General features: G+C 42.7%; 1 protein-coding gene and 1 long non-coding RNA gene across 6 annotated transcripts in view; one reads left to right on the top strand and one right to left on the bottom strand.

Moving 5' to 3' along the window:
• LOC116281010 (uncharacterized) overlaps window positions 1-16,367 on the top strand; it is a 48,804-nt gene extending 32,437 nt beyond the window's left edge. Inside the window, exon 3 of the long non-coding RNA XR_004190451.2 lies at window positions 15,646-16,367. This is a non-coding gene — a long non-coding RNA (uncharacterized lncRNA). The remainder of the gene's footprint in view (window positions 1-15,645) is intronic.
• Window positions 1-21,255, bottom strand: part of STON2 (stonin 2) — a 140,827-nt gene that overhangs the window by 12,463 nt on the left and 107,109 nt on the right. For all 5 annotated transcript variants that reach the window (XM_072963541.1, XM_072963542.1, XM_072963539.1 and 2 more), the window contains one exon: window positions 1,830-3,668. In XM_072963541.1, the coding sequence (XP_072819642.1) occupies window positions 1,830-3,668 (1,839 nt within the window). The remainder of the gene's footprint in view (window positions 1-1,829; window positions 3,669-21,255) is intronic.

The following is a 21,255-nucleotide window of genomic DNA, read 5'->3' on the forward strand; positions in this document are numbered from 1 at the left end:
TATTTGAGAGAAAGAACTTTGAAACACATGAGGTCTCTGTGTACACCCTGAGAAAACTGCAGATCTCTGCTCTTATACTGGGAACAACTTCAAGTTTGTGTCTGTTTTGTGTCATCTACTAAGAAGCAGCTGTGCAATTGAGGAAAAAGACCCCTGGATGTGACTTCAGACAAGTCATGTCACTCCCAGTCCTTAATTTTCTCATGCGTGGAATGAAGAGTGACTAAGCTATCCCCAAGGTCCTTTCCAGCTTAAAAACACAGTTATTCCATAACAGAGTGATCTGAATCCGTGCTTAGAAAATTGAAGAGCTAAAAATTCTAATAAGCAAACCTGAGGCCTTGTCTTTTCTGATGTCAAGTCTCTACCAGGTTAAATGGTAATTTTCTCCCAGTCACCTCAGTCCTCTTCTCAAGGGCATCTGTGCCAAAGGACAACTGAGAGTTTCTCCTTTCTGCCATCAGTTCCGATGGGCCCTGGGGCGGAGGCAGAACTCACCATGCTATCACCAGGAGGACACAGTGCTGACTACAGGGACACGAATAAGCAAGCACAGAGAGGAGACTTTGTCTTAAAAATTCTGTCTGTTTAGAAACGGGGGGAGGCAAACCCAGCCTCAAACACAGAGGTCCAATTGTCTCTCCAGTCTGCACCGCTACACCCCGTGTCTGACACAGCAAGCCCTGCTGTGTGGCCACTGCCTGGCCTGCCCGGAGAGCTGCCCGGATCGTATTGCCTCTGGCCGTCGCCTTGTGTTGCACGTCGGGTAACACGGCCACTCCATGCTCAGAGCAGGACATGAAGACTCTAAACATACTGTTAGGACTTAACAGAGTGGAAAGGAAAGTATCTACATACGAGAAAGACATTTCAATCGAGCGCTTTTCGAAACCTAATTTTTTTTGGCTGGTCAGGATATCCACTTTTGTTCATAGATGGGCAAATGTATTATAAACAAGAAGGGAAGTGGTTTAAGGGATCACAGGATCCTGGGCTTATTGCCTGCCCTTGGGCTCACCCAGACTTACCCTAAGAAATAAAATTGTTAGAGCTGGCTTGATTACGCCCTAGTTTTGTCATTTCCCCAAATCTCAGTGGACCCATGGGGAATGTCACTGCCTTCTGGGCTCACACATGCACACGAGCACCCCTGACAGCTGTGAGCAGGCCAGCTGTGGCTGATAAACTGTCTCTTTTGTTTAAATTAAACATTCCTTCCCTTTTTACCTAATAGGATTTCAGCCCTTTTGGACCTTCATGTCCTGAATGGATCATCAGTCTGATCGGAGGGCCCTTCCCCATCCCCAAATCCCAGCTCTGAGCTTGGGAGGTTGTGACTGACAGGCCTTGCCCAGGGTGTCTGGAACCATAAACCTAACTCCTCACCTGTACTACACACGTGATTGGCCATAAGCTGGCCCTTTTACCTATACTCAGGGCACAGTTAGAAAGACAAAACCCAGAAACCTTCTAGGATCCGGGAAAGGATTCCAACACCAGATAATACTTTAACGAGTCAGAAAATAATACAAATTCGTAAGCTGCCCTGGAAATCTGCATAGTAGCTCAGACGAGAAGAATAATGCATTGTTTTATGGAAGAAGTGTGATGATAAGGGAGTAAAAAGATGGAGTGAACTGGGTCATGCATATTTGTTACTTACTCTGCCTATTATCTTTGCTTTTCTGGTCCCCCTGGTCCCCACCCTCCCCATCACCATTGCTGACACAACAAACACCAGCATTTCATGGGGGAACAGAATGTGGAAATTTGATCCCAGCTCTTTGGCCACCAGGCGGCTGTTTCACAGTAGAGAAATCTCTACCCACCTGAGTTTTTGTCAGGCAGTCGGTTTATCCTCCACACAATGGAGTTGAAGGCATGCTCGTACTTGGCCGTTCCCAGAGTTACTCTCATGACAGGCTCAGAGCCAGAGACACTAGTGGAGCCAAAACTTGCCCCCCGGTTCACTTTGGCTTTCAAAGACTTTTCCCCCAGGACGCTTTCCCTGCGGAAGTTCTTCACCCACTCACTGGGCACCGGGTAGCGAACCATCACATTCTCACAGGGAACCTGAGTGAGAGGGTCGCAGTTGGAGGAGAAGCCGGTGGACATCCGCAGCCAGCTCTGCACCTCCACCTCTGCCCCATTGACACTTGCTGCCGTCCTGAGTGTGAAAGGCAAGGTCTTCTCAGCAAATACCGTCCTGAACCGCATTAGCTCAAACCGGCAGGCGTCCAGAGGGTTGAATAGGATAACCCGTGAGTTGTTGAACACATCCTCGTCCACACACCCGTGAAAATGGCACTCGTGCAGCTTGATCCACTTGGTGGTGGTGGTGGGCATGATGTCTTGCCGGGAGACAATTTCGTTCCCCTTGACAAGGACGTCATTGAGACCCAAGCGGCACTCCGCAAGGCCAGAGAGGAAAGTCAGGATGTGGATCCGTGTCAAGACGTGGTGCTGGAGAATCTGGTTGTCTCCTTTACTCACAAGGCCAGAGAATTCATCTCTGACATCCACTGTAATCTCCTCTTCAAGGTAGTTCAGGCCAACTGTGCTCAAGTCCATGGATGACACCGGCAGATCCATGAGATGGTCCTGAACTGCACGGATGAAGCTCAGGAAGTCATCGTAACTAGTGGTACCCAGCTTAATCACCTGCTCCCTCTCCGCTGTGTGGGCCACAGCAGGCTTAGGCTGGTATTTTTTCTTCTCCTTGTAGGTGACGCGGTCTATCCGCAAGCTGTGGATCCTGCCATTCTCATCATAGTTCTGGAGCCGTGGTTCTGAGATCTCATGGCAAGGCTCCAGCTTGAACTCACGGAATGGTTTTTCTAGGCCCTGCTCGTAATACAGCTGCAGGTAACCGCTGTCCGTTAGTTTGATGTAGATGGGTCCCCAGTGCCTGGAGGACATGATGTTTTTCTTCTCAGGGATCCTTAGCATCATGGGCCACCCATCTCTGGGCTGGGATGGTGCAGAGCCTGATGGGTGGTCATCTAATTCAATCCAGGCTATGGGGTCATCATCAGGAAGTGTTGCACTACCTAAGTGATCAGGATCCTCAATTTGGAGTCGTTTGAGTTTTTCAACAGCATCTGAGTGTGACTGGTTTTTGCTTGAATCATCAAAACTGATGGCATCCTGGTAGATGACAATGAGGGAATCTCTTTGGCTTTTGCCCGTGGTACCAGAAATGGAACTGTTTTGGGAGCGCCTCTCCTGCTCCTCAAAGAAAGCGATGAACGGGTTGATAGGGGAGGGCTGAATATCCTGTAGAGTCTCATTCAGAAAAGGATTGGTTGCTCTCCACGGTGGAGCCTCAGGCACGGAAGGTGGATGGTTCAAGGAGGAAATGTCCAGCTTCTGGACTTTGGAGAAGTTCATCAACGTGCTCTTGGGACGCTCCCTCTTCTTAAAGGACTCAGTTGAGTTATAAGGTACTTCTGGGATCACAGATGCAATAGGTGGTGTTTTCGGCTTCAGAGGAGAGGTGATTGGTGGCAAAGGGCAGCTGACTTCATTGTCATCAAAAGTGACCCAGCTGGGGAAACGAGCAGAGGTCACTGGAGTGGCAGGATGGCCGTTCATGGCTGGACTGCTAACCTGACAGGTGATGGCCTCCATCTCTACCTCTTCATCTTCCTGAAGAGAGGAAGAATTGTCTACAAGGAAAAGGAGAACATGTGAGGGGCTGCTATTCAAGGCCTCTAGAGATATGGGAATGAGGGATGACTAGAATTTTATCTGGAATCCAGTGAATTCCAAAGCAGCTCATCACCTGTCTCAAGTGCTTGGTTTTGTAAGAAGCACACCAGTAGGGCCATACGTTAAATGTAGTAAGAATACAAATGGGTCTGTCAATACAGAAGTCCCACTAGGACCCAGGTCCCTGGCAATTTAACTCTTATACATTCTCCCTTTATTTCATAGAAGTTTCTCGAAGAGAGTTGCTACAAACTCTCTAAAAATGGTTTGGCAGTTTGTACTAAGGGTCTTACAAATGTTCATGAACAATGACTTGTAGTCTCCCCCTAAGGAAATAAATCCAAATTGTAAACCAAGTTTTGAGGGACTGTTCAGAAATTCAGGCATACAATGGAATAATACCCAGCCATTAAAATGTGAAATAAATAACATAAATCCGTAAAAAAGTATGTAGTAAGATAAGAAAATGCTCATGAAATTAATTTCTTCTTTTTTCTCTAAAATACTTCCATCTTGGGGTTTATTTATTTTATGGAAGAAAAAAGATTATTACAAATAAAACTCCACCCGAGCAGGGCCTTCAAGGAAGGAGACACAGGACTTGAGTTTCGATGCAGGAAAGATCCAAACCTTTTCAGTAAAGAGTCTGTGCGTCAGCCGGGGTTATGGGCAGGGAAGGGGAACGAAGTCCTTCAAGTCAAGGAGGAGCGGATTCTGATGAAGTGGCACAGGAAACACATAGGTGTCTGGCATATAGTACATACTCAGTAAAGGGTTGTTGACTGAATAAGTGAGAAAAGAAACTTTGCTTTGGAGTAATTCTTCTATTCTGTCTCTGGAGGAATGTGTATGGGGATCTCTGCCACTATTCCACCCAGGGTTTCTACTGCCAGAAATTTGGAATCAAAGAGAAATGGATATGCAAATGGTTAAGTCAAATGGTTGAGTTTTCAGACCATCCTGCTTAACCTTCATGAATATCATATCCAACCACACCAAATCAGCAATGTCACACAGAACTGGACACATAATGACACATGGGTGGGATGGCTGGCTTGTCATCCATCTTTCAAAGAATATTTATTCAAACAAATAGCAATTAGCTCTACTGAAAATCGTCATTCTGAAAATGTAGACTAAATACATGAGCATGCATGCGTACATGCCCACACTCACCCCAGAAATATAATAAGCAAAAGGTATTTTCTATATGTACAGCACCACAAAAGAACTTCACAGCATTTTAAAATGAAAGATGAGACTCTTCTTCAAATTAATCATTAATCCACTTTTGTAGATGCATACATGATTTATCTTCTAGAAAATGGAGGGAAGGGGTCAGGAAACAACCTAGATTTGCAGTACTTATATATTTTTATTATTACTACTACCACCATGACGGCGTGCGTTGTTGTTGTTACTGTAATGAAGACTACAGGGAACAGTGTGGCCCGGAGTAAAATATAATCACTTCCTTGGAATGGTAACTAATCCTCCCCAGAGAACTGGGAGAGGGGTGTATCTCAAAATGCATCACTTTCTAATAAGGCAGCTCCACGGAGTTTTTGTAAGCAGTGTTTCCACCCAAACAGTCTGGCACTGACCCATCCCTTGTACCAGGGATCTCCTTTTTGCCTTGGAGCTGATTGCCACTCCCTAGTTTAAAACGTGCCCTGAGTCCTTTTCCTTTGGAGGGTGGCTTTCTGCCAAAGCTGCTTATTCTTGCTGCCAAAGGATTCTCTTCTGTTGGGAATCTTGCCCCCCCCCCCGCCCCCGCCCCAACAGCACTTCTCATCTTCCTCTTCTAAGCCAAAAAAGAAGGGGAAAAAAGGCCTTTGTCTGCTTACAATAAATCTGTTTTTAAAGCAAGTTACTTGAAACCACACCAAGTTCTAGACAGTTTTGAAGCATTAGACTCATAACATAATTTAAGTGCAGTGTCTTTAAATTTGGAGGGAAATTTTCTGAATTTGTTTCTAAAGAGTCTATATTCTCTTTGACAGCCATTAAAAAGTATTGGAAAACTTTGTTACCAAATTACCTCTCCTTAGGCAGTTTCATCTTCCATGATTACAACCTGCTTTAAAAATCCATCCTTTGGGATGGTAGTGGGATATAGGTCAAATTTCTGAAAATGAGAACTTGTTTTTCTACAAAATCATACTTGCACATATAATTACACAAAAGAAATAAAAAATATCTTAAGACACTTTTATAGATGAAAAGCAACAGTGGTCCATAGTGCACATAGGTCATAGTGGTTCGTATTTTCATAGAAAAATAAAGCATTTCTTGAGGTGAACCCAAGCACTGCCAAATACTACTTTAAAAAAAAATCCCCTATTAATATTGAATTCCCTATTTGTGAGCTCTTAATTCTGTTTCTTTTATCACTGAAGGACATCTTCAATTGTTTTTATAAAGGTTAGGTCATATATTTTCTGAGCCTCCTTTCATTAAAGGATGTTCTTTGAGACTTTCACATATAAAAAGCAACTTACCTAAATGGAAAATTTCTGGGGGAAAACATTTGTATCATATGTGATGAAAACTTGATGTCCTTAATATAGAATGACAGTGTATCCTTAATAAAAATGACTACAAAAAATAGGATAAAAAACAAAAACAAACAAAAACAAAGCATAAATACAGGACAGAAATAGACTCATGGACAGAGAATACAGACTTGTGGTTACGGGGGGGGGTAGAGGGTGGGAAGGGATAGACTGGGATTTCAAAATTGTAGAATAAATAAACAAGATTACACTGTATAGCACAGGGAAATATATACAAAATGTTATGATAAATCACAGAGAAAAAAATGTGACAATGAGTGTGTATATGTCCATGAATGACTGAAAAATTGTGCTGAACACTGGAATTTGACACAACACTGTAAAATGATTATGAATCAATAAAAAATGTAAAAAAAAATAGGATAAGTACAGTCAATTCACTAATGAAGAAATAAAATATCTATTAACTATTTGGAAAAAGGAGCTTAACCTTATAAAACAATAAATATCATTCTCTCTGTGTCAGAGAGACAAAGATTTGAAAAGAATCATCATCATTATTGGTGATACAGGGAAACATACACTCAAATGTCCTAAGTGTTAAAAAAAATCTTTCTGGAAGGCAATTTGAGTATTTGCACAAAAGTCTCAAAAAAACGAAACCAAGAATTCTACTTACAGGAGTCTATCTAAGGAAAGAACAAGACAGGCATGCAATGATGTATATGGTGGTATGTTTACCATGGTAATGTTTGTATCATGGAAAAATTGGAAACAACCTAAATGTCCAACAATGGGAGACTGAGTATATCAACTGTTATCCCCTTAAAACAAAATTCCATGTAACAATCAAGACAATGCTGTTTCTGTATGTTTATTTACATGGAAACTGATCATGATATATATTGTTAAGTGAATAAGAGCCTATGATGTGGAGTCGAACTGCGTGGGTTTCAATTCCATATCTGCAGCTTATTAGCTGTGTGACTTTGGGTGAGTTGTTTAATGTCTCTGTGTCTCACGTTTCACATCTTATGAAACTAGGAAAATTTGAAATCCTAGTGAGACAGGAAGGGGGCAGGGCACAGCCATTCAAGGAATGCTACAGAAATTAACATCAAAATGGTGAAGGATTCAAACCCCAGTAGGCCTTGAGGCTCAGGATGAGAGATTTAACTTCTAGTAGATTTTGAGCTTCATTATACGCTCATTGTAATATATTAACATGGTGAATAACATGCCCACAGGCACCATGGCAGTCCCAAGGCTAGCCACAAGAGGTCAAAGAGTGGAAAATGGACAACTTCCTGGGAATCCCAGCCCCTTCCCCTTAGACTGGTCCTTCTACTTATTGGCATATAAAGACACCAAGCCCATAAAAACTAGCAACACAGCGCCTGTGGCCGCTCCCCTCTCTCTCCCTCTTCGGAGACGGCCTGCATTCCGTCTTTGGAATGTGTACCTACTTTTAATCTGAGCACCCAACCCCCACACCTTGTGGCCTTTCTCTTGCCTTTCAATGTATCTCTGAATAAATCTACCTTCACTCAACTGTGGCTCGCTCTTGAATTCTTTCCTGTGCGAAGCCAAGGACCCACACTTGGTGGGGCATGTCCCAGGGGCTCAACCGAGACCTGGGACACAGCCCTTCTCATGCCCCACATCTGTTTTCCTGCATCACTACCTACCACAATTGGGTTGCTGGAAAAATTTAATACAGATGTTAGAACTGTGTTTGGCAAATCAAAGTGTTCAGTAGATGTCCATGGCTGTAACTATTGCTGTGGCTGCTAGAATGATACATATTCATGATACAAAGCATATATGTATTAAAAAGCTTTTTGAAGTGAAAACAAGTGTTTCATGTGGGGTAAGAGGTGCTTTTTAAAATTCTGAATCTGTATTCTCTCTTTTTCAAAAATGCTGTATTGCTTACAAAGTAAAGAAGTTTTAAAGGTCAAAACATATCTTTATTCCTCCCACTAATTAACCTTAGAGAAAGAAAACCAACAGCTTAGCTGTGGTCCGTGTTGATAAAGCGGCAGCTAGATCTTTCCCAAGAAGCTTGTGACTGGTGTGGCTGGTACTGGAACCAACATGGAGGGGAAAAAAGGCTGGCGAATGTCTCCACTAAGAAATAGGCAAAACTAATTATCCTCAGAACAACATTAACTATCATCGACAATTCCAATTTATTGACTCATTAGATTAAAACCAAAAATCCAGCATTATTTTAATTACCATCTCTTCCACTTGCTACCTCCAGCCTGCTTGCAGTATTATGAGCTGGGCTGCCGCCAGACAAAAGCCATGCATGGAGATTAGTTTCTCTTCCTACATCACAAGGAGAATTTTCTGTACCTAAGAGCTTCCTTCGCACCTTTACTGATGCAAACTGAAGAGAAATGGTGGATTCTGCTAATGTGAGACTGCGACCTATTTTAAGTTCCCCAAAGATTAAATTAAATGATTACAATGGTATTCAAAGCCACCAAACTGATGAAAAAGTTAGCACTATGGGGGGGGGGGGAATCACATCTTCTATGATATTGTGAATAAGGAAGATACTCTGCCATTTTCCTCCCCCCTTTGTTAACCTAATTTGTTAATGCAATGACAAATGCAAAGAACTTACTGAGAGCTCTTTGTCAGAATTTATTAGCAGTGGCAAGAACAAAATATCCTTGCATTATTGCAGCTTTCTCATCAGTCACTGTTATATAAATGCATATATTTAAAACTGTATGACTGCCTCGGATGCATGGTAGGCATTTCTCAGCCTTAAAGGGATTTTAGAAATACTAAAACATGACCCCTTCATTCTGAGACAGGAGGGAAGGGGGCAGGGCACAGCCACTCAAGGAATGACAGCAATTTAACACCAAAATGGTGGAAGATTCAACTTCCAGTTGGCCTTGAGGATTAAGCTGGTGGGAGGTTTGACTTCTAGTAGACCTTGAGCTTCATTATATGCTCTTTGTAACAGCTTGATAACATGCCCACAGGTGCCATGACAGTCCCAAGGCTAACCACAAAAGGCCAAAGAATGGGTGGTGGCCCAATTCCTGGGAATCCTAATCCCTTCCCCAGGGTAGTTGGAATGGTCCCACCAGTACGCATGTAAAGCTCCCAAGCCCATAAAAACTGGCAAGACCACACCTAGCCGTCCTTTCTCACTCCCTCCCCCTCGGAGACAGCCTGCCCTCTGTCCATGGAGTGTGTACCTACTTTTACTTTAACCTGAGCACCCAATTCCCACACCCCTTTCCTTGCCTTTCTCTTGCCGTACACTCTATGCAGTATGTATCTTTCTAAATAAATCTACCTTTACTCAACTGTGGCTCGCACTTGAATTCTTTCCTGTGCGAAGCCAAGGACTCCCACCTGGCGGGGCAGGTCCCAGGGGCCCCACCAAGACCACGAAGACAGGGCCCTCCTCATGCCCCACATCCATTTTCCTGCATCAATTTTGCCAAGGAGACTGAGTCTCAATGAGTTTAGGTCAACTGCCCAAGAGGAAATTAAAAATCAAGCCCTACTTTTAATATTCATTAACTTTTTTTTAATACCTTTATTGTGGTATGGTACAGTAAGCGACATGTATTTTAGATGTCCAATTTGATGAATTTTGATAGCTGTATACACCCATGAAAACACCATCATGATCAAGACAGCTAACATTTCCATCCCTCCCCAAGAAGTGCATTTTTGAATTCCCAGTGTATCCCTTCCCACCTCCTTTATGCCCTGGTAACCATAAGTTTGTTCTCTATGTTTCAACTCTTATTTTCTAAATGCTTGTTCATTAAGTTAAAATCTTGTTAATTTACCTTTGAGACTGGCAAGAGTTATCCTGACAAAGAACTTTTTAGGAGTGTTGTTCAGTGGGAGAAAAGTTAACTAAACAAGGATTGGCATTTATACAGGGAAGCTTTGGGGCATCAAGGCATGTATCTCCTCATGTGTGAATGTGTATGGGTGAGAGAAAGGAGTTAGTCATCTGAATCTTATCAAGGGAGGCTCTAACTTGGATAAAATAATCTCAGACCTACTCAGCTATCATAATACACTGATAAAAAGGAGAGCTGCAGGGTCTGAGTCTGTTTATCTGTCCTCAGCTTTGTCCTGAAGAGGGGATGCTCTGATGCTGGTCAGAGGTCTCCCCAAAGTGATGGAGCCAATTCACCAAACTACCACTTACCACTACTTGACGGAATCCCTGTCAAGAACATCTTTACACCATGTTCTGGTTTTTCTTTGCCAAGATGATCTAAGAAGCAGTACTGAGTACCTTCCTCAAATGACTGGTCCAGCTCGCCCTGCCAACTCCCTCCCTGCTTTTCAAGATGGGCTGACCCAACACATTTCATCACCTTTTTTGCTTAGAAAAGTAAGCATCAGACTTTAAGTTTGATGAATGGCCTGGGAACATCTCCAACATCTTGTGTATTCCTAATCAATCTGCTCTCTCTGGCTCTAAACCTTTGCCTGTGTTTTACCACTGCCCACTTCCCCAGGCCTTCTTCAGTACTCAGCCTTTGGATCCTTGCTTCTGGTATCCTCCTCCAACAACTAAATTTCCACTCAACTGGCTTACTAGTTCCCTGACTTAATTTGCTTTTCTGATATCAGCTTCTTATATTGTCTTAGATGAAGGCTCTATTCTCTAACTCTCACCTGGGCAGAGATCCCGCTATATAATACCTTACTGTTGTCTGATGGGGCCAACTTCATTTCCCCAGCAGAGGTCATAAGCAGGGGACAGAGCTAGATTCCAATATCTATGGTAAACTGAAAAATGAGCATTCCATTTTGTAAATTAATCTCTTAACATTTTATATATCAGGGCATCTCAGAGATTTAATACCTGCTGACCTCACCTGACCTGTGTTTTATTTATTTATTTATTGTTGCTATAGCAAAAAGCCCTCCCATCCTCCACTATTTTCCAAGCCCACCAAAGAGGAATGAACAAAGAGGAGTTTCTAGGCCCTGAGCCCGTCTGGATGGACTGTGAAGCTCTCTGCTTAATGGACCATCAAACTCTTCTATGATGGGACAACATAGTAGTTCAGGAGTTTAAAACACAAGGATTGACATCCAGATGTCACTGTCAGAGAAAACGTATGGTAGGGCAAGGGAAAAAAGGGTCTCCATCTTGACTCTGACTTGAGCACAGCTTTTATGCCCGGGAAATGGACTGCCTGAAGGGACACTGAGCAAGCTCCCCAAACAGCAGCAGGTCTACAGTTCCCATGCCCTTAACTGTGACCAGGACAAGTCACTCTGATCAGGACTGCCTTTCCCACTGCCACAGTGGGAGTCTCATCTGTGTATGCCCCAATGTCTGCACTCACTATTCACCTGGTCACCGTGTAGGATACACCTCAGCAACAACCCAGGATGCTTGTAAGCTCCAAGGAACCACTGGACCCCTAAGGGGTGGGGAACAGTCAAGGCTGTGGACTTCAGTGAAGGAATAGGGTACATCTTAAAGTAGGATTAGAAGAGACTCGTTTCTGCTGTTACCTTTGGTCAGAGATCTCAGTTTCTAAGCTCCTCATCACTCTTGGGTGAGCAGGTTAAATCAGGTTTCGGGTTTTGTAAGGTGATCCCTAAATCCTGGAACTCCTGAGGAAAGTAAAGACACACTTAACTACCTTTACTATCTCAACTGCAGCAGTTAGAAACAGAGAAAGAATCAGATTTATGAAGGATTAGGGAGCAGCCATGGATAAGGTTTGGACTATCCTACTGGTTATGTTGGTGAGTAACAGAAAGCAGCTATGTCTCAGAGAGGATGTCAAAGTGGCCAAATGAAATTAACCTAGAGATTTCAGCTTCACCAATGGCTCTGTCATCTCCCTCTCTGCCCCCTTCAATACATGGGTCTAATTTTACCTGGTACTAATGTCCAACCAATCAGTAGATGCCCCAGTAGAGGCAGGGGCTCACCATCCTCTTTATGTATAATTCTGCTAGGTCTGCCTTCCATTGCATGGGTCATGGAGCGCCTGCACTATGGGCATGGACCCCTGCCTACTTATTCTGGGGTGGAGCCTGAAAGTCTTATCAGTCTCACCTGCTTGGAAGTGTCTAACCTGATGAGCTGGTACACTTTAAGCACACACAGCAATGCCTTCTTTCCCTTCACAGTCCTGAAACAGTTATAGAGTAGAGCCATTCTACTGTAGACCAGATTCAAAGTCTGATCATTTCGAACTTTAGTGATGGGAAGTGCTATTTCTCCAAATTTGGTTCTGTAAATGTGGTCAAAGGGCAGAGAAACAGAGCTGGGGACTCTCATGAATTACTACATGTGCTTGTGTACAAGTATATTTACTGGGAATGAGAACAGGCATTCTGAATGAGTCTGTATCAAGCCTATCTTCCATTTGCTAATCTGCTAGAATGTAACACAGCTTCCAGGAGAAAGTCAAAAGGTTTGCTGGGGATACAGGGTACAATCAGCTGGGCTAAGACCACTCATAGAAGGTTAGGAGCAATTCCTGCAAACTGAAAGGATTTGTACAAATGACGACCACCCAAAGCTCCTTGCTCTGTATGTGGATTTTCCAGCAATGACAACAACAAAAATAACCAAACAGCTCCTGTATGCAGCAAGCCACTTCTTTGCAATTGAATTTGGAGTTGATAATTTGATTTCATTTCAGTTCTTGTCTAGCTCCCTTTTAGTTACCAAGATCAAAGGAGACATTCTTACAGACTGACGGTAGGTGCAATTTATAAACTGTAAACATACCAAGTTAAAATAATTTATCAGAAAAACAGCAAACAGCTAGTTTCTAGCATGACAATAGATTTAGTCTAGCAGGTGGCAATCTATCTGTACTCCTGAACCTGTCCAATTTTTCAGAAGACCTCATAAGGTAGGTAATCTGCAGGCAAACACAGAGTGAAAAGCTATTGCTGGATGATTCATATATTCAGTACTTTTCCTGACTTACTACAGCACCCTCGCCGTCCAGCATACATATACCAGTGTCTCCTGGGATACAAGGCCCATAAAGGGAGATGTAGCTTGAAAGTGGCTTGTACTAACATTGGATTGAGTTCCTGGCCCCATGTCTTCACTACCTGTTTTATGCCACTGCAGGCAGTAGAGGGTAAGGCTTGGGCTTGGGGTCTGGAGTCAGACTGACCTGGCCTTGCCATTAGAAAACTGTTCCTATGACCTTGGGCACAGTACTTAGCCATCGCTAAGCCTCAGCGTTTATCAGCTCTTCAGGGGAATAATAACAGTATGTACTTCATAAGATTGCTGTGAAGGTAAGTGAGATCATTAATGGACACTGGGTTTAACTGGCCCACAGCTCAAGAAACATTAACTACCACAACAAAAAATATATATCCAGAAGGAAATCTACTTCAGGATGACACCTGCACCCCAATGTTCATAGCAGCACTATTTACAATAGCCAAAACATGGAAACAGCCTAAATGTCCATCAACAGGTGACTGGATAAAGAAGAGGTGGTATATTTATACAATGGAATACTACTCAGCCATAAAAACCGACAACATAATACCATTTGCAGCAACATGGATGCTCCTGGAGAATGTCATTCTAAGTGAAGTAAGCCAGAAAGAGAAAGAAAAATACCATATGAGATGGCTCATATGTGGAATCTAAAAAACAAAAACAAACAAACAAAAACAAAGCATAAATACAGGACAGAAATAGACTCATGGACAGAGAATACAGACTTGTGGTTACCGGGGGGTAGAGGGTGGGAAGGGATAGACTGGGATTTCAAAATTGTAGAATAGATAAACAAGATTACACTGTATAGCACAGGGAAATATACACAAAATGTTATGATAAATCACAGAGAAAAAAATGTGACAATGAGTGTGTATATGGCCATGAATGACTGAAAAATTGTGCTGAACACTGGAATATGACACATTGTAAAATGATTATAAATCAATAAAAAATGTTAAAATATATATATATATTATTATTATTATTTCAGAATTCTTAAGGAAGCAAAAAAGAGGAGAGGGAAAGAAGTGGGGAGGGAAAATGCCTTTGAAGTTTTATTATTATTATTATCAAGGGAAAGGGGGATGGAGAAAGCAAGAAGAATGTTTGTCTCAAGTTATAATTCCATGAATCTAAATCTTCCCATAATTATAGCAAAGGCTTGGGAATTAGACGAGACGTGAGAGTCTGCATTCACAAAGCCACTGTGATTAGCATAAGGGAAATGTTAGGTCATGAGCACACTTTGGTCGAGACAGAACACCCAACTTTCTATTATCCCTCTGGTACTAAGAACTGCCTTTGTAACTGTTGAGCAGGTCTAAGATGGTTTAGCATTCCAGAGAAGCAGTCCCCATAGCGGAGGAGTACACCCAAGGAGGTATACAAGATGATCCACTGTGGTGTGGGATGAAAATGTCAGAACTTCTATTTTTGTTCTATTTAAACCCAGCCTTTAAACATTTCTAATTTGTGTTTATATGTTAAAAAAAATTGACTAAAATATCTAGTATGTTTGTAATTTATGGGTACATTTACGATATAGTATATTTATAAATAAACTAATATTAAAGGCTCATGATCAAACCTTCAGAGAAACATGACCAAACATTTGGAAAAGACTAGTTTAGTGTACTAGGCATATTCCAAATGTGTAGCAGGGGTTCACACGTACACAAAGATATCTCCTCTTCCCTGTCCTCTGTAATAGTGGGCTATTATAACCAGAAAAAATGGTCTTCGTTGTCAGTCCAAGGGAAAGGTATTTTGGCAAACAAGAAGGATCTATTACTCCCTTAAACTCTCCTATTATTTGGGCAATAACTGAATCTTAACTGCTCCAGCTCCCTGGTGGCCATGCTAACAACTTGTCTCAGGCTTTCCCTGTTGCCTGGAATCTACCTAAACGTGACGTCACCACCACACACTTTGCTCTCTAGTAAGTTTTAAAACCAGTCTTCCAATTCTGCAAAAATTATAAAACCAACCTACAACAAATAACTGCTGGAGTTGCTGCTGGGGCCAAGAGTTATGTGACCTCACTATCAGAACACAGGTCTTTTGATGTTACTTTCTTGGCTATAATCTTGGTGCCCGATAAATACATAGCAGTGAAAGGAAGAGGGGCTGTCTGAGATCTTGACTCATGCCAGAGTCATCGCGAGCTTTACAGCAAGTGTCTTTTAAATTAAATGTTTAAAATCTCCTATTGTTCAAACGACAGGTTGAGACTGTTACTTTTGCTATCAATAAAGTCTTAGAGGAAAAGTCAACCTATTGTTCAGAGGGGAAGCAGAAAGTCAATATAGTGAACAATATAGAAGGAAGGAATAGTACATTACCTGTCCTGTACCCCTCCCCTGCTACTGTGGGTAAGAACTTCACAACTGAATTTTCCTCTTCTCATTTCAGGTCTTCCCGGAATGTCAGCCCACCCAGGATGCGTATCCCAGGCAAAGTCAGATTTGTGTTGGAAATCTTGAAAGGACTAACTCAAGCATAGGAAAATGGTGGGAGCTGTGTTACTCAGAAGAGCATGCACATAGGTCCTTGCTGACTTGAGCCTTAAGGCTGCCAAGGTTCCTGCCCATCTGTGTGGGAGATAGCAAACATGGCCAGATTCTCCAGATTCTTCCTTTTTCTATCCATGTTCTTGGGCAGTCCCCTCCCACACTGACTCTGAGCAAGAGCGTGTGATTTGCTTTAGTCAAGATCAAATATACTGCAAGCAGAAACTTGAAAAGTGCTGTGTGCTGGGGCTTGCCCTCTTCTGCTGTACTTGGAACCCCAGGACCATTATGCAAATGAGCCGGCGGGGTGGGGATGAGTGATCACATGAAGGGGAAGTAAGATACCCCAGCCAACCAGGCAACTGACTGCAGCAGACCCGTGAGTGAGCCCCTAAGGAGATCAGCTCAGCCAGCATAGACAAGGACTTGCTCAAGCTTGCCCACATTGCTGATATACAGGATCTTGAGCTAATAAACAAATGGTTGTTTTGGGGGACCACTAATTTTCAGGCTGGTTTGTAACACAGTAGAAGCTGATACATCAACGTCCTGAAGCTGGAGTTTTTAGCTTTCCTCTGATTCTGTAAACAATTATACCCTTAAAATAAATTCCTTTTGCTTAAAGTTAGTATTCTGTTGCCTGCAGTCAAGCTCCTCCACTGTCAGGCAGGAGATAAATGAAAAGATCTTTGTAGGAACCATGGGCACATGCAAATTCCCAGAACCTTCCAAACTTGTCTGGTTATTGAGCAAAAATATTTCCATTTCAGTGCTCCTCTCTATTCTCCCTTGCTCTTTCCGCAAGGAAATAGAACAGTATTCTTCTTGCTTAAATAATACAAGGCACATACTTCAAATCCTGTAAGTTTGGACGGAAGGAACTTTAAGACTCTTATCCCAAGAGGTATCATCTTTGGCCTGGGTCACCCTGGCATCAACAGGTGGGAAGTGGATAGGCCCTGACTGCACTGTCAAGTGGTCAAGAGGATGCACTCTGGTTCCAGGCTGGTTCTTATCCCGGCTACTCCACCTACAGCTCTGTGACCTTCGGCAAGTTACTTTACAAATGCATGAGGCCTCAGTTCCCTCAACTATAAAATGGAGATAATAATGGTATTTACCTCCTAAGTTGTGGTGAGGACTGAGTTAATTATTTCAAGTTTACATAGCAAACATTATATAAGTATTTAGTAGTATTATCACAATTAATCCTTAGAATCCAGGTACCCTTCGGGAAAGATTTTGGAAAGAAACATTTGGCATTGTGGGAGCTTTGATACAGCCATAGAACAGGTTTTATTTCTAGCCCTTGCTTTGCCACAAACTCCCTGTGGTCTTGGGCACGTTTCTCAATGCCATTTCCCCACTTAACATGGGGTAACCAACATCCCTGTTCTAGTCTGGAAGCACATATGAAATAATACATGTGAACATGCTTCTAAACAGTCAAACGCGCTCAGCCACTGTTTGGTAAGTCCTAGGATTACTTTTCAGATAGTGAGGTAGTTTTAGATTCCAAGTGAGCCTACAATTTCTCACGATGTGTGAGTGGGTCCTTGGTGGGCAGTTACTGTATTTTAAAGATAAAAGACCATAAAAATGCAGAATGCAGTCTTGGAATAAAGACTTGGTTACAGAGATATTAAACCAAAATTTGTGTATCAAAGAGGCCATGGCCTTTTCAAAAGTCTCCCAGAGACCGTTCAGTGTTTCTGAAAAAGGAAATGAAATCAAATAACCAGAGAACAGGAGAAAGTAGAAAGGCAAGAACACTTTCATATGTTTACACATCCTGAACTGACCGATGTCCCTAAACTGACTCGCCCCCCGACTGTCCCTGGGACCGCGCTTGAGTGTTCTCTGCCTCAGCAGGGAGACAACTCAAGGTTTAAGGCCTGCTCAATCTAATGCATTCACGCGTGGATTCATTTTAAAGCACATTTGTTTCATAAACGTTCCAGTCACCAAGTTCTAAGATAAATATTGGTTTGTTTCTATAATATAAAGAAGATGAAACTTTTTGATAATTTTAAGGAAGAAGTTGTATTTGAGAAAATTTGGATGATGCAGAAACACATACAGACGATTAAAAGCACCTGAATCTTGCTGCCACCTGAGATGATCAATGTCACCATCACAGTGTGTTTCTTTCAAGCTGTCTCACTCTGCACATGCACGTTCATGAACACACACCTCTCTGCAAAGTAGGCATTCTTCTGCATACGCAGTTTTAGAGCCTAGGTTTTTTTGGCTTAATATTCTTAGATGAGAATTTTCATGGGACAACATTCAAAACAAGCCGTGGGGAAGACAGGAAGTGCCAGTAGTTGTTGGCAGGATCTGACCGAGCTGTTAGTATGAGTATTATGTTTGCTAAAGGAGTTTGGAATGCAGAGTATGCAATATATTAACTCCAGTGCATGTATGCAATGTCTGGCCAGCTCAGTGGGGAAGTGCAGGACATGTGAAAAGTAATAAGACAGTGTGATACTGGACAAAAGATGACCATTGCTGATGATCTGTTTCATGAAGTACATTTGACTCCTGTTGACATTTAAGTCAGGGATTTCATTAGACAGAGATGAGGTAATGGCATCAGGACTTCTATTTTCAAATCTAAAGCTTTTTGCCCGGCTGTGACACACTGAAATATTGACAAACATGCTGCCTTCTATTCTGTAAAAACAATAACCTTTGTGTCCTCACTGAGGACATTTCCTGGGGGTCAGATTGAATCTCCTCTGCAGCTGGACACACAGCAGATTGATACGTGTGGTCACTTGTTGCCTCTTCTTCTTTGCATATATGAGAGAAGTCCAGCGAAAGACATAAAACCAGAGTCATCTGCCCACCTTCAAGCCAGAAGCTCAGTTACACCAGGGGGTGGGGTGCACAAACAACATAAACCATAGAGGTCTGCTTCCTCAAAGACTTTTTAAGAGCATGCACCATACAGCGCAGGAATTTCTACCCTATCTTCAAGAGCAGACTGTGGCAAATACACCAGCAGCATGAGTTTGATAAGGGTTGTGAGCAAATAAAGACTATATAGTCCCAAAAATATGTAAAGAGGAAGAATGCAACTACTCTAGATCCTTAAGATTTCTGATTGAGATTAAGAGGGGTGGTGGAGGCCGGGGGGATGGGTACAAAATATCTATAGAATGAGCGCAACATTGAGCCAGGGAAACAGATCTTCATGGTGTTAGCTTTTCTTCAAAGTATTTGATCTGGGATTGGATTCTCTAACCCCCCAGAGCACTTGGTTACTTCTGGGGTGTGTCTGGAGCACCCTGCAGGCTTCAGGAACAGACTTCAGGTTTCAGGGCAGGAGAGGTGCCGGAAGGAGAGAGGGATAGTTACCCACCACGGCTGCCACCTCCCTCCGAGACAGCAGCAGCGGCAAAACTGACGCTCACCAGTCACGTGTCACATGCCAAGTGCTCTGCCCAGGGCTGGACCCACCGTCTCCTTTGATCCTGGAGGCTCCTACATGAGGTAGTTCCTCCCGTTACCCATATTTCGTCCATGGGGATCCTGAGGCATAGAGATTATGTGGTTCGACCAACATCACAGACGAGTAAGTGGTGGCACGAGGACCCGAACCCCAGAGGGCCGAGGCCACAACCCTCAGCTTGACCCCAGCTCTGAGCCTGCAGATCGACCCTTTAGGACCCTCTTTAGGACCCTCTCATCTAGAGCAAGTTGCCCAATTTCTAAATCTCAGTTTCCTCAGTTATAAAAAGGATAACAACAATCTGGTCTATCTACCACGAAACAGTTGTGAGGACCAAACGAATCATGTGAGTGCCATTTGTCAAATATGGCATGCTCTACAATTTAAATTATTTTCACTATTTCTGATGAAAGGAAGAGAAAGAGGGCACTTGTTTCTTCATTTTGAGGGTTTTTTTTGCGTAGTATAAAAGTTTTCATTTTAATAATCAACATAAGGCAATGAAAATAATTGATATTCACTAGTAGCTACATTAGGTATTGAGAAAAAGCAGAAAACACTTGAGAAAATTGAGAAAAAAGTATCAGGAAACTGTGATTAGAAAGAAACAAAACAAAACAGTGATTGTTTTGACAGGACAGAGACCTAGGCTGGCTCCTTGGGGGACTGTAGCTCTGGTGACAAAGTGGCTGTAACTGCTGGCAGGCAGGTGACACTTCCCTTTCTGGAAATGGAAATGAACTCTCACGGATTTGTAAGTCTCCAGATAAGGACTTCCTGCTCCACAAAAACAAAGCATAGCCGCTGGAAGTCACAGCCTATCTCTGGTCTCTGTTCCACACCCTCGAGCTGCCATTCTTGGTCTGGTCTAGGGGAGGCTTCTTCAGCTCCAGGCTTCTAAATAAAGCCTCACTGTTTCAGAGACAAAAGTGCTAGCATTAAAAGCCAAGGTTAGAAAGAGTTACCTCCTGGCAAAGACACCCTGGACTCAGGCAGGCCTGATCTGTGGGAAGTCATTAAAGTCCTAAGCAGGCCTGAAGCCCCTGATCTAAACCCCTGTCCCAGCACACATGGGCATGAGCTCTTTGTGTTTTTTTTCCAGAAATGGCCAGTAAGTTCCTAGAGAAGAGACGCTACAATAAAAAGCCTTCTGAACTGAACTGCACTGGGGGACCTCACCTAGGAACCCAAGGTTGGGACAGAAGGAAAAATGGACATCTTCTGAAACTCAATGATAAAAGGGTCCGCAGAGAAGAGTCCCATCATCCGCCATTAGATGGTCTGTAAATGTGCTGCCCCCAGAGCTTTAGGAAATGCCCAAATCCAATCAAAGGTGACTTGGATATAATTTCAGAAAGACTTGCTAGGAATGGGTCTAAAGTCTACTACTCATAATCTAATTACATAGAAGTTCAAAAGCTTATTTTTTAAACACAAGTAATCCATGTTCACTGAAGAAAATTGAGAAAATACAGAAAAATGAAAGAAGTAATAAAAAGCACCCAAAGTCCCACCTTTACCACCAAAATATGAGGCCTCTGGGCCGTTACGACAGCTGATGAAGGAGAGACTGAAAATAATGGCCAAAAGTGTTCAAAAGTTAACTGTCATGTGATACTAAACCGTGCATGGTACCAGGATTTGGTGGTTATAGATATATATATATATATATTTCTGTCCTCTTAGGCAACAGCTCTATACCTCGCAAGACTGTTATGGAAGTGTGAATGAAAAATACTGCAAGCCGTATCAGTAAACAAAGAATGCTGTGACCATCAGGTCATCAGTCATCTCAGGATGCAAATAAGCAGGCAGCCTGGCCCCTGCAGCCATGCCCAGCGGTGCCCTCTGAGGGACATGAAAGCACAGGACACTGGCCCTAGATTGCAAGGTGCATGTCAAAGGAGTGATTCCAATGAGCCCAGACCTTTGTGCCTTCCCATACACAGAAGAGTGCTAAATTCTTTAACTTGAGATGTCTGGTTTTCTTTAGTTAACAGTGATCTTTCAACGTTCTGACTACCTGGCCTTTGCTGTAAAAACTCCTATATATCC

The sequence above is a fragment of the Vicugna pacos genome, chromosome 6 (genome assembly GCF_048564905.1).
Source record: "Vicugna pacos chromosome 6, VicPac4, whole genome shotgun sequence".
In the NCBI taxonomy this organism is placed as follows: domain Eukaryota; kingdom Metazoa; phylum Chordata; class Mammalia; order Artiodactyla; family Camelidae; genus Vicugna; species Vicugna pacos.